We start from the raw sequence: 17868 nt of genomic DNA, 5'->3' as shown, positions 1-17868 counted from the left end.
TGCCACCGGGTACAAGAAGTCAAAATATACAATTTCGACTATTCTGAAGCAGAAAGAGGCCAGTAAAGCAGCTGATGTTGCAAAAGGACTTACAGTGTTAACTGAGCAGAGGCGTCAAGTGCTGGAAGAGGTGGAAAAAACTGTTACTGGTGTGGCTGAACGAGAAGCAACTTGCAGGGGACAGCGTAAGCGGGGCGATCATATGCGAGAAAGCCAGGAAGACTCATGGTGATTTGCTGCAAGGTTACTTTTCTTGGTTGTTTGTGGTTAATTTTTGTATAAATTAAGGATTTTTCAAGTTTTCATTTTTTCCCCTGTGCTTAAAACTCATTTAAAAAAAAAAAAGTGTTTACAGCGAGCGGTTTGTAAGGCTGTAGCGTGAACTCTTGCAATGTTAGTTTTCTCTGTTCAAGGTTTTCCCAGCGTTATTCAATGTTTTTACATTTAGTTTACTTTTACGCTGTGCATTCTATGGTATAATTAATCATTTTTGTGGTTAAAAATCTTTAAAAATATATATATATTTACATACAGTTCGTACGGTCTGCAACAGATTAATTGTATTTACATCCAATCCTGTGGGGGACATCAGTTCAGGTCATGACCACATCAGGTTGCGACCAGAGTTTTGGAACAAATTACAGTCGTGACCCGAGGTTCCACCGTACTAAGTTTCATGACAATCACTGCAGCCGTTCGGACGTGACGCTGGAACATAGACACACACACTGACTTTTATTAATATAAAAGCTGCTCTCGCATTTAATTATGAGAGAGAAAAGAGAGGCTTTGAGGCGGAGTCAGGTGCTAGGATTGATCTGATTGGCTGTTACTTGTGGGAGGAGTTTTATGTAAATTCATATGTATGTGTGTAGGTTTATTATTTTTTTATATACTGAGATGCTATTAGAGAGGTTTCCCATAATGCACAGTATTTCCTGCCGTTAGAGCAGCCCAATATTGGATCATATTTATACATCATGTGAACCTCTCCAGGGTTTATTTGGTATCGCACTGAAGCAGTTGTTTTGGTCAGCGCCATGTTCAAATCTACCTAAACTAACCGTACTACAGAGGCAGCCCCTTTAGTTCAGAAAAAACGCTCCACATGAACTAGGTGTGAAAACGGCTTTCAGCTTCCAGGCATTTGGGGGTCTGTTGAAGAGAAGCAGACTGTCAGTCTAAGCCTTGCCATCTTCAAAGTACAGTCACTCCTCAACTTTTGCAGGAGTAACGTTTCTAGTGGATGCAAATACTAATAAAACCGACCACTAAAATCACTAATCTTTTGTGGATCATTTCTCAAAATACAATTTTCTGCGTTGAATTCTTTATAACAGAACATTATTTCTGATAATATGCTGAATTTCATAACACAGTAACCATGAAGTAACCCATAAAATGCAGTACAGACGCACAAATCGGTGACATGCAAAACACTTTTCTGTCATTCCCTAGACGTCTGTGACCTTCTGCACTAACATCTCAATCAAAATAACAAGTTGCTGCTGTTGGAAGGTTGAGGTCTCGGCATCATCCCCGACACGCTCTCCTTCACGGCTGGCAGACGGAGATGGAGATCATAAAGGGTGCACCATCAGCAATGTCTGAGTCACGCGCCGCTTGAGATCCTTTGTGGGTTTGGGAGTACAGAAGCATAGCAGAGGCGAGCTGACATTTAACCTTGAGGGTGCCATCGATGATGGAATCGGCAGCCTTGATGTCTCTAGCCAGCTTCTTGTGCCTGATAGCAGTTTCCGACATTCCAGCATGAATGTTATCAAACTCCCTTATTTTCTCACCGACTTTACATGCTTGATTTAGAGCCTGAAGGACTTGCACTGTGCTTTGGGTCCGTAATTGCAACACAACACTTGATTTAAGCAGACGATGAAAATATGCAACAAGTGCGCAGGGAGCTTTTAATCTACAGCATTAGTGTGAATAAGTTTGCCAAAGTGCCTAGCAGGATATAAGATGTTCCCCAGTGACCGCAGTTTTCTGACATTCTGGCACTAGCATTATCTAACACCTTTATTTTCTCAATGAGCCGCGTTACTGACTTTTCATGCTTGGGCTTAGAGCCTGAAGGACTTGCACTGGGCTTTGAAGACCCAGTTGCAACACAAAACCTGATTTATTTTTTTTTTTTAAGCAAAACAATTTAAAAAATGCAACAAATGCACAGGGAGCTCTTTGATTTACAGCAATACGGTGAACAAAACCGATGAAGCACCTGGTAGGATACAAGCCGCTCCCCAAACTTGCACACTTTGTGTTTCCCATTTTTTCGTTCTGTACCATGCATAGCCCCGAAACCCGTGAATGTGTGGGGTTGCCCGTGTGAAAGTGAAAATGAGGTAAGAAATAAAATTGCAGGAGTGCTTGGAAGTTACAAAAGTTAAATGTCGAGGCCTGACCCGACCAACCCCTTGCTACCTCAGAAAGGTTGTTACCTGCTGCTTTGTTTTTCAGGGTGAGGACATTGCTTGAGGAGTTGTCCTCTCCGTTTTGTGTTGTGTTGGATTTGCATCGAGCATTAAATCAGATTGTTGTTTCCCTCTGATGAAATAGTGGATTCAATGTAACCCTTGAGTGAGTTCGATTTCACTCCTCAGTTATGAGACGGCGTTAACTTGTCTATCGGTGCCAGGTTGATTGGTGTGGTGGCTTAGCCCTGCTGCTTCAAGGCTTGAGCATTTTGAATGCAGAGCCCAGTTGCAGCCTGTATGGACTGCCGGGTACAACATGGCAGGTTCAACTAATTGGCCTGTCTAAGTCGCCCTTGTGGGTGTGCACGAGTGTGCTCTGCAGTGGACTAGTTGTGCGCAGTGCATCTGGGATAGACCCCTGCAACCCTCAGTTGAACTGAACAAGATTAAAGATGTTACTACGTTTGTAGCTTTCTTTTCATTTTTCTTAACTTGCATTCACATTTGAATCTGTCCAAAGTGCTCAGAAGGCCAAAGCTGCTCTTAATGGAGCCGACATTTATGCTGGATGTTGCACTCTGAAAATCGAATATGCCAGGGTAGGTATCTCGCGTGACGGGGACCAGTCTTATTCAGCAGCAGGCTTGCACTCACTGGTGTCTCATTGTTTCCCCAATAGCCGACCCGTCTGAATGTGATAAGGAATGATAACGACAGCTGGGATTACACTAAGCCTTACTTGCTGAGACAAGGTAAGGAGTGCTTCTCATTTTCCTTTCTGCACGTTACTGGGATACAGCGAGAAATAAGGGAAGATCCAGAGTCTGTCATAGGAAGACATGATTTAGCAATCGCAGGAAGAAAACCGCAGCGGCTGCCTTAGAAAGCACATGATGTGGTGTGTCTTCATAGCCTATTAAGACAAGGTGGAAAATCAGACACATGGCGGAGGCGGCAACATCAGCAGCACACAAGACTTGCACTTCTCCAAGCAACGCATCTAAGTCCCCAGGTCGCACCAAGACTGCTCGAATTAACTCGGCCAACCTGCACACGGCCTCAGCACGGAGCAAAATGGGACTGGGAAGGACACAGAGGCAGGCAGGCAGGCAGACTCTGCACTTCAGCACGCAGTCACGCGCACCAAACACAAACTGGGGGACGTTAGACTTGCCACTCGACTGCACGCAGCGCCTCAACAACATGCCTCTTATGGACGGAAAAGGAGGAGAAACCTCAGACTGACATGGGGGGAGGGCTGGCGACCAGCTGCTTGTGGGTCCGGGGGTCTTTAGGCCCAGCCACAGGGAAGCAGCCTGCCTGAACTGTTGTATCTGTGTATGTTTTAATAGGACAGCTTGAACAGGATGCCGCCCCGCTGGGTTTGCTTTGTACACATTTATCCTGGACTGCCTTAACTTGAAAGCAGAAGGAAATTGTAAATGTTGTTGGATTTGTTAACTGGAAATTTGTTGTTAAAAAGAAACAAAATGTACCAAAGTCGCAGAGAAGCGAATGAACAGCACCTGCTTTTCTTTGAGGCATCAGCTTGTGTTTATCCAGCATACATACCTGTCGGGAATCTCGGCCTAGCAGGGCTCAGGGTTCGTGGCGCCGGCCGTGCTGCTCAACAAGACCCTGTAGCTGGTGGAGTAGCGACTTTGTGCTACAGAACTCGAGCCAAAGCACTTACACCCTGCTCCGCAGTTCCCAGCTTGGGATAACAACCCTGCAGGTCTGACTTGAGCAGTGGTGTCTGCTGGATTCTCACATTGGTGGAGAAGATTAGGGTTGAAGTTCCTTTAGCGGCCCTTGGTCGATGTCAGAAACAAGTTCCCACTCCAGTTCTTGATTCCAGTACAGGTTTTAATGAATACTCTACCCAAATATAGATATGGAGACAGATACCAGTGTGGTCCAGATCATCTATTGGCACTATTATTGGCACACCTCATAAGAATTAGTAAGAAGGATTCGAAAAAAGTCATTGTTTGCTGAAGAACCGTCATCTTGCACTGAAAAAAATGAGAAACATCTGACTTTTCATTGAAACTTCATTCAAAGAAAAACAAAGTCCACATCAAGAAATAAATATTTAAGGGTTGGCCAAGAAAAATTTTGAATGTTTTCATGGAGATAACAGTGTTTCTGATGGAATGGGAGCCTGTAGTGATCGATACTGGGCAACAACAAACCATATTAAAAACATTAACATGGGGGGGAAATAAAATCTCACGTTACTTGTGTCAAGTCATTCAGTCACATGCTCACAATGTGCTACAACACCGGCATTTTTGTTAAAGTATTGTTAAACTAGCTGGGCGTACTAGACAAGGCTAGTAAGTATACTCTTCATGCTAAGCTATAAATAATCTTTTAATGGGACGTTCTTTTTGAACAGTGTTGTATGCCCAACTTCATATTTTTTTATAACAGTAGTTTCTTTACACCACCTCCATTTAAAGCTGTCAAAATGTACAAATCAAATTATCCCAATTTCACATTTCCCCTTCCATATTGAATTTCTGCTGCGTAGCCCTTTCCGCTGTTGTTTCGCATTCATGCACCTGCCATAGCTCTGGCATTCCCTCTCTGCTGTGTAGCCCTTTTTTAATGTTAGGTTATCCTTTGCCATAGCTGTAACATTGACATTCCTTCTCTGCCATCTGGCAGCAACATTGGAACAATCAAGACGAGGGCAGGCCTTTCAGCCTAACAAAGCTTACCAGTCCTATCCACTTAATTCCTTCAAAGTAACATCGAGTCAAGTTTTGAAGGTCCCTAAAATCTTACTGTCCACCACAAGACTTCACTTTTTCCAAGTGTCTGTATGAAGAAAAATTTCCTAATGTTTTTGCTAAATTTACCCTTAAAAATGTATACCTGTGTTGTTGTTGATCTCATTTTAAAGTCACCGCCTCGATCCACTGGACTGATTCCCTTCATAATTTTGCACACTTCAGTCAGGTCTCTTCATCTCCTTCAGGCTCAGCTCTTTTAATCTTTCCTCATCACTCATCCCCTGTAGCCCTGGAATTCGCTCAGTCATCTTCTCTGGACATATTCTAGCACCAATGTGTCTTCTTGGAGACCCAAACTGCCCCCAGGACTCCAGATGAGGCCTCACCAGTGTGTTATAAAGCTTGAGCAGAACCTCCTGTGACTTGTACTCCACACATCAAGGCGCTATATAACCTGACATTCTGTGAGTCTTCTTAATGGCTTCTCAACACTGTCTGGCATTTGATAATGTCGACACCACTAAGACTCCTAAATCCTTTTCTTAAGGTGTAGTTTTGATTTTCAGACCTTCATTGTGTATTCAAACCTCACATTTTTACTTCCTGTCTGTAATACATGGTGTTCATGTTCCTTTGTACTTCCTCTCTCAGCGCATCACCAGAGCCAAACTGACCAATCGGATTGCTCTGAGTGGCTGGACACACAGACCTGAGTGTTTTATTGTATAGTAGATGTTTTATTAAATAGTGGCTGATTGTAAGCATGTGACTTGATGACCTCACGCTAAAATTGTGGGACACAAGTAACAGGACATTTTTTTTTTTTTTCCTCCCCTATGGACATTTTGGTATTGTTTGTTGTTGTCCGGCTTTGGGTGTTACAGATCTCATTCTATCAGAAACATTATCTCCATTCTCCATGAAAACATGAGATAATACAAACCACACAAGGTGAAAAACATAAAAAAATATATATATAGTAATCCCTCGCTATATCGCGCTTCGACTTTCGCGGCTTCACTCTATTGCGGATTTTATATGTAAGCATAACTAAATATATAACGCGGATTTTTCGCTTTTACTTTTTACTTCCTGTACATGCTTCCTCAGTTGGTTTGCCCAGTTGATTTCATACAAGGGATGCTATTGGTGGATGGCCGAGAAGCTAACCAATCGGAGCACACAGTTAAGTTCCTGTGTGCTGACTGGCTCAGCGACGGAGCGTGGAATTCGATTCCGCGGCGTTAATCAGGAAGTCTCGTCTCGCTCATTCAGCATCAACGAGTTTCGCTGTGTAAAGAGTTAACTTTTGTGCTCTTTTGTGTTTATCTTTGTGCGTAGTGAAGCCCTTCGTTATGGCTCTGAAACTATCTGCTCCTGCTACTGCTTCAGGGGCCGTGCCCAAGCGCCAACGGAAGACGTTCATGATTGCCAAAAAGGTAAACGTTTTGGATATGTTGAAGGAAGGGAAAAGCTACACCGCTGTAGGACGCCATTACGGCATCAATGAGGCTATGATTCTTTTTATTTAAAAAGTAGGAAAGGAATATAAGATCTACGGCCGCAGTGTCCTTTTAACCAGGGTGCAAAACGAGTTATAAGTGAATGTAATAAGGCAGTAGTCGGGATGGAATCTGCTTTAGGGATTTGGATTGAAGAACAACGGCGGTGCTACACAGTCGCCTGAATGGCTCCTTTAGAAGGGCTGCAACGCTCTCCTTTGTTGTGCAGTAAAACTAAACTCATCGTTCTCGCACAAGTCATCGTGTCATTGTTGGTGAGTAACCATAATTAATTTTCTACTTACAGTACTTAGTACATCTACTTACGTTTAGTGTCACTGTACACACATTTACTTTATACAATTTTTCTTGCATTGTACGTATTTATCGCTGATGGCCTGTCTATCGTAATGGCTGTAACATATGTGATATGAGAGACGCTCGATATCTTTAAAATAATATTTAGGCTTTACTGTATATAAACCGTGTGTTTACATACATAATTTCAACGATTCTTACCGAATATCTAAGAGAATACAAAGGTTTTATGCTGTATAATTGTGTGGGGAATACTTATAAACAGTGTGGGAGAGTTTATAGGAGCTTAAAATATATAAAAATTACCATGTGAACATATGGTTTTTACTTTGTGGATTTTTACCTATTGTCGGGGAGTCTGGAACGCAACCCCCGCGATCGAGGAGGGATTACTGTATATAGACTTTTTGGGTGGAATTTCCCTTTATGAGGTGTTTTTTTTTTTTTTTTTTCCTTTTTTATATCCAGGATATTATTGTCTGTCACAGATTACTCCCTTTGAATTATTTGGATAACATTCAAAATAGCATTTCTCAGTCCTTTGTAATAAGTTGCCTAAAAAAGTCTCGATTCGCAAAGCAGTAAAAAGGTCACCTCTTTAAAATGAATAGATTTGAAATTGGAAAAAGAGCAAAAAAATTCAACCCCTTTTCACCTGCTGCTCCATTAGTCGTGAGTTCAAAGGCAGGTCTGGTCGCTGTGCGGATTGCGTGGTCTGCCTGTGTGCGTGTGGGTTAACTTGACGCCCTGCAGTTTTCCTCCCACTGCTCAGACATATGTAGGCCAGGGGACTTTGTGACTCAGTTTAGGCCCAGTGTCAGTGATTGTGACGTGTGATGGGCTGATGTTCCTGCAAGCGCAGGATTGATTTCCTGCAGTGAACCCGATAAAGGAACACTCCATGATGGATAGAATGTTCTACACAGATCCTTATCCCAGGGTTTGCCATGGTACTGTTTTTTTAAATTTTATGTTTCTTGCTCCCTCCATGACTACTTGATTCATTTAACTAAAAAACCTAAGTTGACCTAATTAGTGGTGCCCTGTGATAGACCAGTGCCACTTCCATACTTGGTTCCTACCATGACATGCATTGTGGCTCTCCATCACGCTGAACTGGACAAGTTAGAAAATAATTGGCAGTTTCTTTTCTGTTAGCCTTACTGGGTAAAGAGGCTCGCTGACTGTGACAAGGGTTGACCACGTTGTGTTTTAAATGCCCAGGTCTGTAGTCACAAGATCACTCAGCCTGTCTGAAGGTGGAATTTAAGCCACAGGTAAGTGAAGTATCTTTACCCAGGGCTATAAGAGAATTGAAGTATTAATTGGAAGTGGCAAATACCACAGATGCATGGAATAAATGACCAAGTAGTGTGGAGGAGAGTAACAACAATATTTACATCTACAGCACGTTTTCATACACATTGTGTGCTCAAAGAGATGTCAAAGTAACAGATGCATCAAAAAAAAACAAATTGAAATTAGTCGAGAATAATAATGAATGAATTGCAGATAATAAATAAATACACAATGAGTAGAAAGGAGAGGCCTTGTGCATAGTGTCATTCTTCAAGTCTCTAAAGATCCTTCATACAGCATCGGCCCTGTCAGGCAGCCTGCTATTGGCTGCCATAAAAATGGGAGGGGCACAGTTATGCTGGTCAGTAAATGTGACATGAGTCGTGTAATTTGAGACGATGCGATCGAAAAATCTAATAACAACCCATGACAGAAAGTCATGTGATGTGACTTTGGCTTAACAGACGCAGATTTCCCTGCGAGTAACCCGTATAAAGTGGCCTGGTAAACCCCTAGTTGGTTTATAGCTAAAAATTACTTTTTTTTTTCCTCCATTGCACCAGTCACATCACATTGTTCAACTTGCTGCACAATTTTACAAATGCACTTTTTGACATCCTCCTCTTTTCCCTCCATTCATTGTCGGTGAACTCTTTAAAAATTGCTATCTCCCACCAGCCTTTGCTTCACACATGCATCCAGTAGGCACGGATGAAAAACAGTGGAAGCGCTGACAAAGATACATTTCTCTGAGGAGAGTTCTCGGGCGATTATATTTTTCATTCTCCTTATGGAAATAATCTGTCTCACCATTTCCTGAAATCTCCACCTTTGTGTTGATGAGCCCAACATTCAGTGCTAAGCTTACCAGCAACATCTCCAGAGATGAAAGCTTTAATGATGGTGGAATGTCTGATGGACAACTGTATAGGTAGACTATGGCTCACATAAATACACGTTTTGATGAATCCAGGTTTCCGCCTTACCTGGGTTCCTCTCCTTATCCCAGTTTTGTGTGTGTGTGTGTGTGTGTAAATGTGCTGATTGTTACCTGGCTTCATCCCAGAGGATTCGATAAAGTGGACTGCCAGGCCTTCTGCCTTCATTTGAGCATCACAGATGGCAGAGCGGTGCCTTAATCAGGCGTTGGTGGCTTTGAAAAACGTTAGAGCCGTGAAATCTCAACTTGATGTTATTTTGGACAATCTACGTGAATTGGATGCCTGAGCTTGTTGGCCCAAAAGGCCTGTTTTTGTCACAATTGTTCTAATGATCAGGAGGCATAAAACAAAAGGTGTTGTCTTTTTTCTCTTTTGGCTTCCTCAATAAACATAATTCACTTTATTTAATGTGTTGCTAGGTACAGTTTAGATCAGCATTGGGTGGTCCTGGTCCTGGAGGACCACTGTCTTATTTTAACAGCAGTCTGGTTCATTGAATTTGTGCCTGTATTTAGTCTTGGATGGGGTGTTTCCGACCTGCCTTGGGCTACACTTCCAAACATCCCGACTCTGATCCCAGCATTACCCTGCCGAAAGCTCGATCTGCAGCATCGCAAATTAATAGTAATGTGACTTCTCTTTGAAATGGAGGTAACTGGTTACTTTTACTGCTCTTAAAGGTTGTGCCTTTTCTTTTTTTCTTTATTTGAATTCATTTGGTTTTTCTTGTTAACCACAATGTGACTCACCATGAACTGCAAACTAAAAGTTTTGACCAGAACAAGCCATTCAGCCCAACAAAGTGAGTCAGTTTTTTCCACCCAACATCTCCAAAATAATGTCAAGTTCAGATTTTGATGTCCCTAAAGTCCTATTGTTCTCCACACTTTGTGTCTTCTGTGTGAAGAAGACATGAGTGACAGAAGCTGACAAGCTAAATTATCGTAACTCTGTGTGTTTATGTATCCATCCATCAGCTTTCTAACCTGCTTGTCTAGTTTGGGAGCCCCATTGTGTTTCAGGGTGGACCACCAGACCACGGGGTTCACAGTGACTCACACCGGGCCAATACACAGTCATTATTTAAACCACCTTGAATGTTTTTAGTATGTGGGAGTAAAACTGGAATACCCGGAGAAGAAAGCCCATGCATGAAATGTGGAGAAAGTGCGGACTCCGTCTGTTAGATCAGAACCTGTGAGACGGGAGCACCTCTACGCTATACAGCTACAGTTGCTGCTTTTAAAATTTTCTGCCCGCATGAAAACCGTATTGTCACCTCTTTTCATCTTCAGCCTGTGTCTCCTGTTGACCCTCACTGTGCCACAAGCTCCAATTCCCCTGCTCTGTAGCTCCATGAACAATTGTGGGCATGTGTTCAAATTGTCCAAATGTACACAACATGACCCAAATGTTCATAGCCCTGAAGCAGCTCCAGCTCAACCTGACTTGTCAAGGGACTGTTCTATCTTTGAAAGAAATACTGTCCTGTATATGTAATTACTTTCAGGCAGAAACCAGTGTTTGCTTCTGCCAGTACAAAATCCTTTATGCCATACTTTGTGGGCTTGTCTGGCATATATTGGCAGAGAAAAAGTTGCCCCTTGTATTTCATCATAGATTCATGCACAGACAAATCACGGCCAGGCTGATAAAATTGTTTGTATGTTGTTTCCACAATGTCAAGCAGGGGCTGAACTTTATACGTGGGGTTATAGCCTGGCTCATCCCTTGGGATTTGCTTCTGTTTTTTTACAGAAATGAACAAAACTTTGCAGCAGATCGTACCTATCGTCACATGGCATAACCTGTCCAAAGCCACCAGGGGACAAAGCACATTTGGACCAAAGCTCCCTGAAGTTATATCACCAGTCTAGTCCCATCTCTATTTGTAATTCCACAACGCCCTTCATCTCGTCTTTTGTTGTGGGTTTCCACTTTGAATAACGAGAATATGGTGCAAGCGCAGACCGCGATTCAAAAAATTACTCTGCATACCTGTTTGTCTCGTCTGACAGTAGCTGAAAAGCGGCATCCGAAGAGAGCAGCCTGAAGTAGTCCAGTAATCTGTCATGACCAACAGCAAGCCATAGCGTCTTGTGAAGCCATCGGCTCCCAAGGATCAATATCTGGGTATTCCTCCCACTCGAACCTTTCCGTAGGTGCATCGGCTGTGCGAATGCACTCGGCTGGCAACCAATCAGCTGGAGTGGCATCGGCTGGTGTCCGATCATCTGATGCCGGCTTCTCACTCTCTTGCTCGATCTCCTGATCACTGTCAATAAAATCCGATTCTGAAAAATCAGAGTCCGACTCAACATCGTCTGCTGGGTATTTTCTTTTCTGCACTCGCTTCGCTCCCTTGTGTGATGTCGAAGCCATCATGCCTTTCTTTACATTTCGCAACTCCTGCACACGCAAGGATTAGTTGCCGAGTCAATGAGTCTAACATTCCTCCAAGCACAGAGGGAATGCCTGTGACGTGACAGTGACTTTTGTCGCTATTAACAGCTGATTGTCGCCCTCTATCCCAGGATGTCGACTTTTGTTGACATTCGCCCTCGAACCCTCCTGTCAACAAAAGTCGATATCTGCCTTAAAAGGGTTAAACAAAAACATGTCAGGGTTGAGGAAATCTCACCCTTCCAAATTAATGCATCCCATGAAAGTTAAAAAATTCTATTTCAGAAATTCTTTCACGGCTTGTAAAATGTAAAAACAAGGAAGAGAAAAAGGTGTCGGAGCCCCAAGTTGGGGGACCCCCTGATTTAATGCAGAGGTTTTGTGAAAGAAAATTTAGTGAAGCCTCTTTGGCTTTGTTGAACCTTTTTTTTTTTTTTTAAATCATAATGGAAGTTTGGCGCCCTCTTGTGTACTCCATGAAAAGTTGCAGGAGCACCTTGTGTAGCTCAAGCTCATTTAATCAGAAATGATGGGCTCTTGTTGGCTTGTTGATGGCTTTTATCCTGGCAGCGGAAGAGACACAAGTTTGAGGGAGGACATGACGTAATGCGTCTTACGGCTGCTCTTCTTCCACTCTGTGGAGGGGAACTGAGATTGAGTAGGTAGATGTTACACCCTGGAATTAGCCTGTAAGACCCCTTCACTTTCTGCACACTGTATTGTGTCGTAGATTTCATTACCCATCATTCTACACTCATTAGCCCAGAATGACAGGGTGAAAACACGGCACCAGAAAGGTCTGCAAATTTATTACAAATCAAAAGTTGAAATCTCTAATTTACAGAAGTATTCAGAGTCTTAATTATGTACTTTGGTAAAAGCTGCTTTAGCAGTAATTTGAGTTTTTAGCTAAGCTTTGCTCCCCTGGATTTGGGCAGTTTATCCCATTCTTCCTAGCAGATCCTGTCAAGATTCGTCTGATTGGATGGGAAGCCTCTGTAAACCGCCAGTTCTGGTCTGTGGGTCTGGGGTTGAAGCCTGAGCTTTGGGTGGGCCACACAAGGACACTTGGAGACTTTTCTTAAAGTCGCTCCAGCGTTGTCTTGGCTGTATGTTTTAAGTCTTTATCTTGCTGAAAGGTGAACCGTCCCCCCCCCAGTCTGTGCTGGTGTCCACTCTGGAGCAGGTCTCTGTGTTTGGCTGCATTCGTCCTCCACTCAATTCCTAGCAGTCTCCCTGTCTCCATAGCCTGATGCTGCTGTCACCAGCACAGTTCACCTTAGGGATGGTATTAGGTAGGTGGTAAGCAGTGCCTGGTCTTCACCAGACACAGTGCTTGGTTGGAGTTCAGCCCAGACAGTTCATTTTTTGACTCATCCGACCAGAGAACCTTTTTCCTCAGGCTCTCGGAGTCGAAGCAATCTGTCATGTGCCTTTTACTGAAAAGTGGCTTCTGTCCAGTCTCTCTGCCATAAACGCCTATTTGATGGACTGCTGCTGAGATGGTCACCCTTCCAGGTTCTCCCATCTCAGCAGAGGACTTTGGTGACCATTGGGTTCTTGGTCACCTCCCTCATTAAGACCCTTGTTGCTGGTTAACTCAGTGTGGACATCCACCTCTAGGATGAGTACTGCTGGTTCCAGAGTTCACTGTGCTCCAGAAAACATGAAAAGCTTTACAGATACAGTAGTTTCATCTCCTTTCCCTCATCTTGGCCGCCCCACAATTTAGTGGTGGAGGTCTACAGAAAATTCCTTTGACTTCATGGTTTGGTTTTTGTTCTGACATACAGCTATGAATTGTAGGCCGTTCTTTACGTAAGGGACATGTGTGTGACTTTCTAAATGATGTCCAGTCAATTCAGTTCACCGCAGGTAGACACTAATCAGGTCCTTCCTAGAAATATCTCGGGGAGAATTGAAGCAAAGAGGAGGCAGCTGAGCACGATATGGAGGGCCACAGCAAAAGGGTCTGAATTCTTTTCTTGGAATGAGAGATTTCCGTTTTTGGTGTTTAGTAAGTTTGAAAACCGTGCTGAATACATGTCACTTTGTTGTTATGGGTTACTAACCACTGTGGCCGTCAAAGACGGGGAATAGCATAATTAAAAAATGTCTTACCCAATGTGTACTTTCAGAGCCTCTAAGTATTTTGTGTGTGTGTGTGTGTGTGTGTGAACATCTCTTCACTGGATCTTCATCTCTCAAGCACATTCCCATAATGCCTGCCTCTTATATGGACCTCCTGTTCAGTTTTATACTTTCCGTCTTTGAAGGCGACTCTCTCATCGTGTCCCTTTACTCCTCCTCGTCCGTCTCACACTCGCACTTCCTCTTTCATCGCATCACCAAAGCCAAACTGACCAATCAGATTGCTCCGAAGGACTGGACACCAGATCTTAGTGTTTTATTATATACTAGATTGATAGACAAAAATGGTAAAATTTCTCCATTTTAAATTAAATCTACAAATAACAAAGTGTTTGGAAAGAGAAAGGGGTCTGAAGACTTTCTGAATCCACTGTAATAGGCTCTCCATGTTCACATGTCGGACCGCCTGTAGTGCTGATGTGAGGAGCAGAATCTCTACATGTAAAAGGCAAAGCCCTCACTGACTCCTCTCTACTTCTCCCACTTTCCAGATAGGTGGGAAGGTGAAATTTCGCATGCTCATTCCTTACAGTGTACTTACCAAAGTTAGGTGTGTTTCATGTCCTATTGCAACATCCAAGGGGGGGAAACGGGTGTACCCCCTAAACTGTGTATATATCTATAGGGTGGTCCAGATCTAATTATGCAATTTTCATTACGCTATAACTTAAGTTTATTACATAGAAAATCACCCGAAAAATCCCGAACCATCGAGAAGTGTGCGAACTGACGACATGAAGAATCGTCTTTGTGCTGAACTGGAATCGTCCCCGCATAAATCAGTCATCCAGACGATCTGGATCTGCATAATTAGATCTGGACCACCCGGTAGATGGGGGAAACCCCTCCTCACTATTTCTGCGACTTCCAATATACGTAGGAAGCCCAAATTTTCCTTTACACTGAACTTACAAACGTTAAGTATGTTTCATTTCCCGCCGTGCCCCGTAACGAACTTTTGAAAATAACGTCTTCTTTTTGGCGGTTCTTGCCATTATGCCGCAAGGAACTTTTGGAACTGACCTCTCCTTTTGGCAGTTTCCTTCCTTATTTACATTAACGGGCGATTTATTTCATGGCAGTGACGCACAAGGGCCGTCTTGGGTCCCCCTTCCTTTTGTCCGCGCACCTACCACATGGTTGGCACCCTGCATTAAAATATGCGTTTCTCATACACAACATTTTTAATCATAAATTGAACTCTTTACAATCTTCCAATTCACTCTCAATACTAAAATAAGCCCACGACCAATACATTGCCAATCATGTTACGTTATTTTTAAAATGTTTCCTTTTTCATAACTTCTTTAACACGCTTCTTCTCCGCTGTGAAGTGCGGGTATTTTGCTAGTGTGTAATAAACGTTCTAATTAATTAGTTGAGTTCTAATTAAAGCTTACTGTCAGCTGTAGCCCTCCATGACTGAGATTGCCCACCCAGTAAAGGTTTCCATATTCCTGCAGTGCGAGTCCTAACTGATTAAGTGGTTCTCTGAAGGGAGGGGACCTTCAAGTCAGTGATTTATTTGTTGTAACTCTTTTCTGCAGTGCACGTCCTCTCGAGGCGCTTTATGACACCTGTGGCGCGAGCTCTGGCCGGTGCAGTGACCCATTCAGACTCTACGGTTCAATGTATTAGCCACTAGGGGGCCACCTTTGGAATGGGAAACTGGAGTGGGAAAAATGCACGCATCTGACCTCCGCTACTGGAAAGGGACGTGGAGTTCCAGTGTCCGGCTCAGGCAGAAAGAAGAGGACGACCATCTTGTCTGTCCACATTCAGACTTCTCTGTTTTTCAGGATGTTCTGAAGGGAGCCGATGAGAAATCGCTGTTAGGTTGGATTCTTCGATTTGTTTCATGCATTAAAACCACTCATTTCTTTGTATTTTTGTAATTAATATTTGTTTTTTTTTTTATATATATAAGCTTTGGTGGGCTCTATTGTAGGTCCTCACAATCCACTAGTTTCTTGTGGGCTTTCCAGTCCCTTGACTCGTTTCCCCACTCCTACAGAGTAGTGTGCCCCTCAAGGAAGCCCCGGCTGCCCCGTTCATTCGCTTCCCGGCGCTTGTCTTGCTAAGCTGTTTTCAAACTGTATGGAATGGACCTTGTATGTACTGACTGTAAAACCATGTAACACAGGTTGATGTTTTACGCTTGTGCTGAAAATCCTCTTGCAACTTTAAAGAAGGCTCTGCGGGTGACGCTAGTGGTATTCTTCAGGTACTGTTTTCCCAATAAGTACACCCTGAGTTTGAGCTTTTTTTTTTTTTTTTTTTTTTTATTTTTATTCTGGGGGGTTCCCTCCATGCTTGTGATGTAATTCTGTGTCTCTGTGATCCTCTCTTCACTGCATCTCATGGTGGCCACAGTCTGGACTTGTACCCCTGAGGCTTGTACCTGCATCCAGTTTACTTCCGTATTAATGAAATGGTGGCTCAGATCTGCTTTGCCTCTGGTCACCAAGTCTGCAGACTTTCTGGCACCTTCTAGGTGTAGTTTGGAAGAACTCCTAAATTTGCATGATTATACACGATTGGCATTTTTAATCTCATGACTCTGAAGTACTTTCTCCCAAATTATCCCTTTCCTGTAGACTGGTGTGCCACTTTGGTTCCCTTGCTGGGTAAGACTTCCATTTGCCTCGTCTCCCATTACAGGGAGGGGACTCCAGCTGTGTTTATTAGAAAGCAGACGGCCATCCTAGGATGCTGAGGACTGGAATTGGGCGTCCCTCTCCAGACTGAGCCCAAATATTAAGCACCCAATTGTGATCTTATTGTGCCAACTCTCAAGTGTTTTGTGTGCCGTAATGAAATGACTAACAATGTCTCCTGTAACGTTTCAGAGCAGGCCAAGGCTCGCCATCGACCCGCCATCCTGGGGGAACACCCATCTGTGTACAATGAAGGCGGATATGGTGAGTTTATGGATTTGGACCCAATACCATAAGATATAGGTGCTGTCTTTGTGATAGTGTGGGCGACTTGTGAACAATGTGTTCTGTTTGATCAGCTCTTTTCAGTGATCCATGGGAACTGATTGATTCAGCAGTGCCCAATTGGGTATGCAAGACTGCATGCGTGATGCCGGCAGCCTCCTTCGTTTAGATTTTAAAACGCGTGTGCAGGCACCACCCGTCCGATTCATGATTCGCATTCACTCCACTTGCTATGCCCTCTAGTTAGAACATTATTAGCTAGCGAGAACTCAGTCGTTGATTGTTCTCTCGTTCATCATAGTAGTACAGTAACAATACATTTATACACTGTGTGCACAATTAGGCAAGTTTTATTTTTGAGGATTCATTTTAATATGGAACAAACACAGTGCCATCAGTCATCCAAAATGCTAATAAATCTGAAACAAAGGAGATGTGAGTGTGAACAGGGGATACGTGTGCACAATTATTAGGCAACTAAAGGAAAAATGAAAATGTTCCCATCTCACTTGCTTATTTTCATCTGTTAAAGTGAGGATAATAAAGAAACAACTTGAAATTTACAAATAAACATTAAAAAAAAAAAACAACAATGATCAATATAGCACCCCTTCTTTTCAGTAACAGTCCTAAGCCTTCCATTGATGGAGTCGGTCAGTTTCTTGATCCGTTGACGATCGACTTTTTGTGCCACAGCCCCCCAGACCCTCTTCAGAGAGGTGGACTGTTTTCCTTCCCTGTAAATCTCCCGTCGGCTTTAGGTCAAGTGAGGAAGGGGGCCACCATGTCATTATTCTTACATCTTTAAGGCCTTTACTGGCTAGCCACTCAGTGGAGTATTTCTATGCATGCGATAGAGCGTCGTCCTGCAGTAACATCGCAGTCTTCTTGAAAGATGCGGACTTTTTCCTGTAGCACTGCTTGAAGAAAGTGTCTTCTAAAAACTGGCAGCAGGTTTGGGAGTTGATTTTTTTGAGTCCATCTTCAACGTGAAGAGGTCCATCTAGCTCGTCGTCAATAATAGCAGCCCATACCAGTACCTTGTTTGCACCTTGCTGGAGTCTGAGTCGAAGTGGAGCTCTGTGCCCGTTATGATCCAGCCACGTGGTCTGTCCAGAGTCGCTCTCAGCTCATCAGTC

At 43.3% G+C, this 17868-nt stretch overlaps 1 protein-coding gene across 2 annotated transcripts in view; it reads left to right on the top strand.

The window, feature by feature from the left end:
* LOC120516488 (heterogeneous nuclear ribonucleoprotein L-like) overlaps positions 1–17868 on the top strand; it is a 109472-nt gene that overhangs the window by 75195 nt on the left and 16409 nt on the right. For both annotated transcript variants that reach the window (XM_039738188.1, XM_039738187.1), the window contains exons 5-7: positions 2935–3031; positions 3112–3184; positions 16637–16708. In XM_039738188.1, coding sequence (XP_039594122.1) covers positions 2935–3031; positions 3112–3184; positions 16637–16708 — 242 coding nt within the window. The remainder of the gene's footprint in view (positions 1–2934; positions 3032–3111; positions 3185–16636; positions 16709–17868) is intronic.

Source organism: Polypterus senegalus, chromosome 16 (genome assembly GCF_016835505.1).
Source record: "Polypterus senegalus isolate Bchr_013 chromosome 16, ASM1683550v1, whole genome shotgun sequence".
NCBI classification, from domain to species: domain Eukaryota; kingdom Metazoa; phylum Chordata; class Cladistia; order Polypteriformes; family Polypteridae; genus Polypterus; species Polypterus senegalus.
The sequence above is the reverse complement of the archived record's forward strand: the minus strand, read 5'-3'. Positions and strand labels throughout refer to the sequence as shown.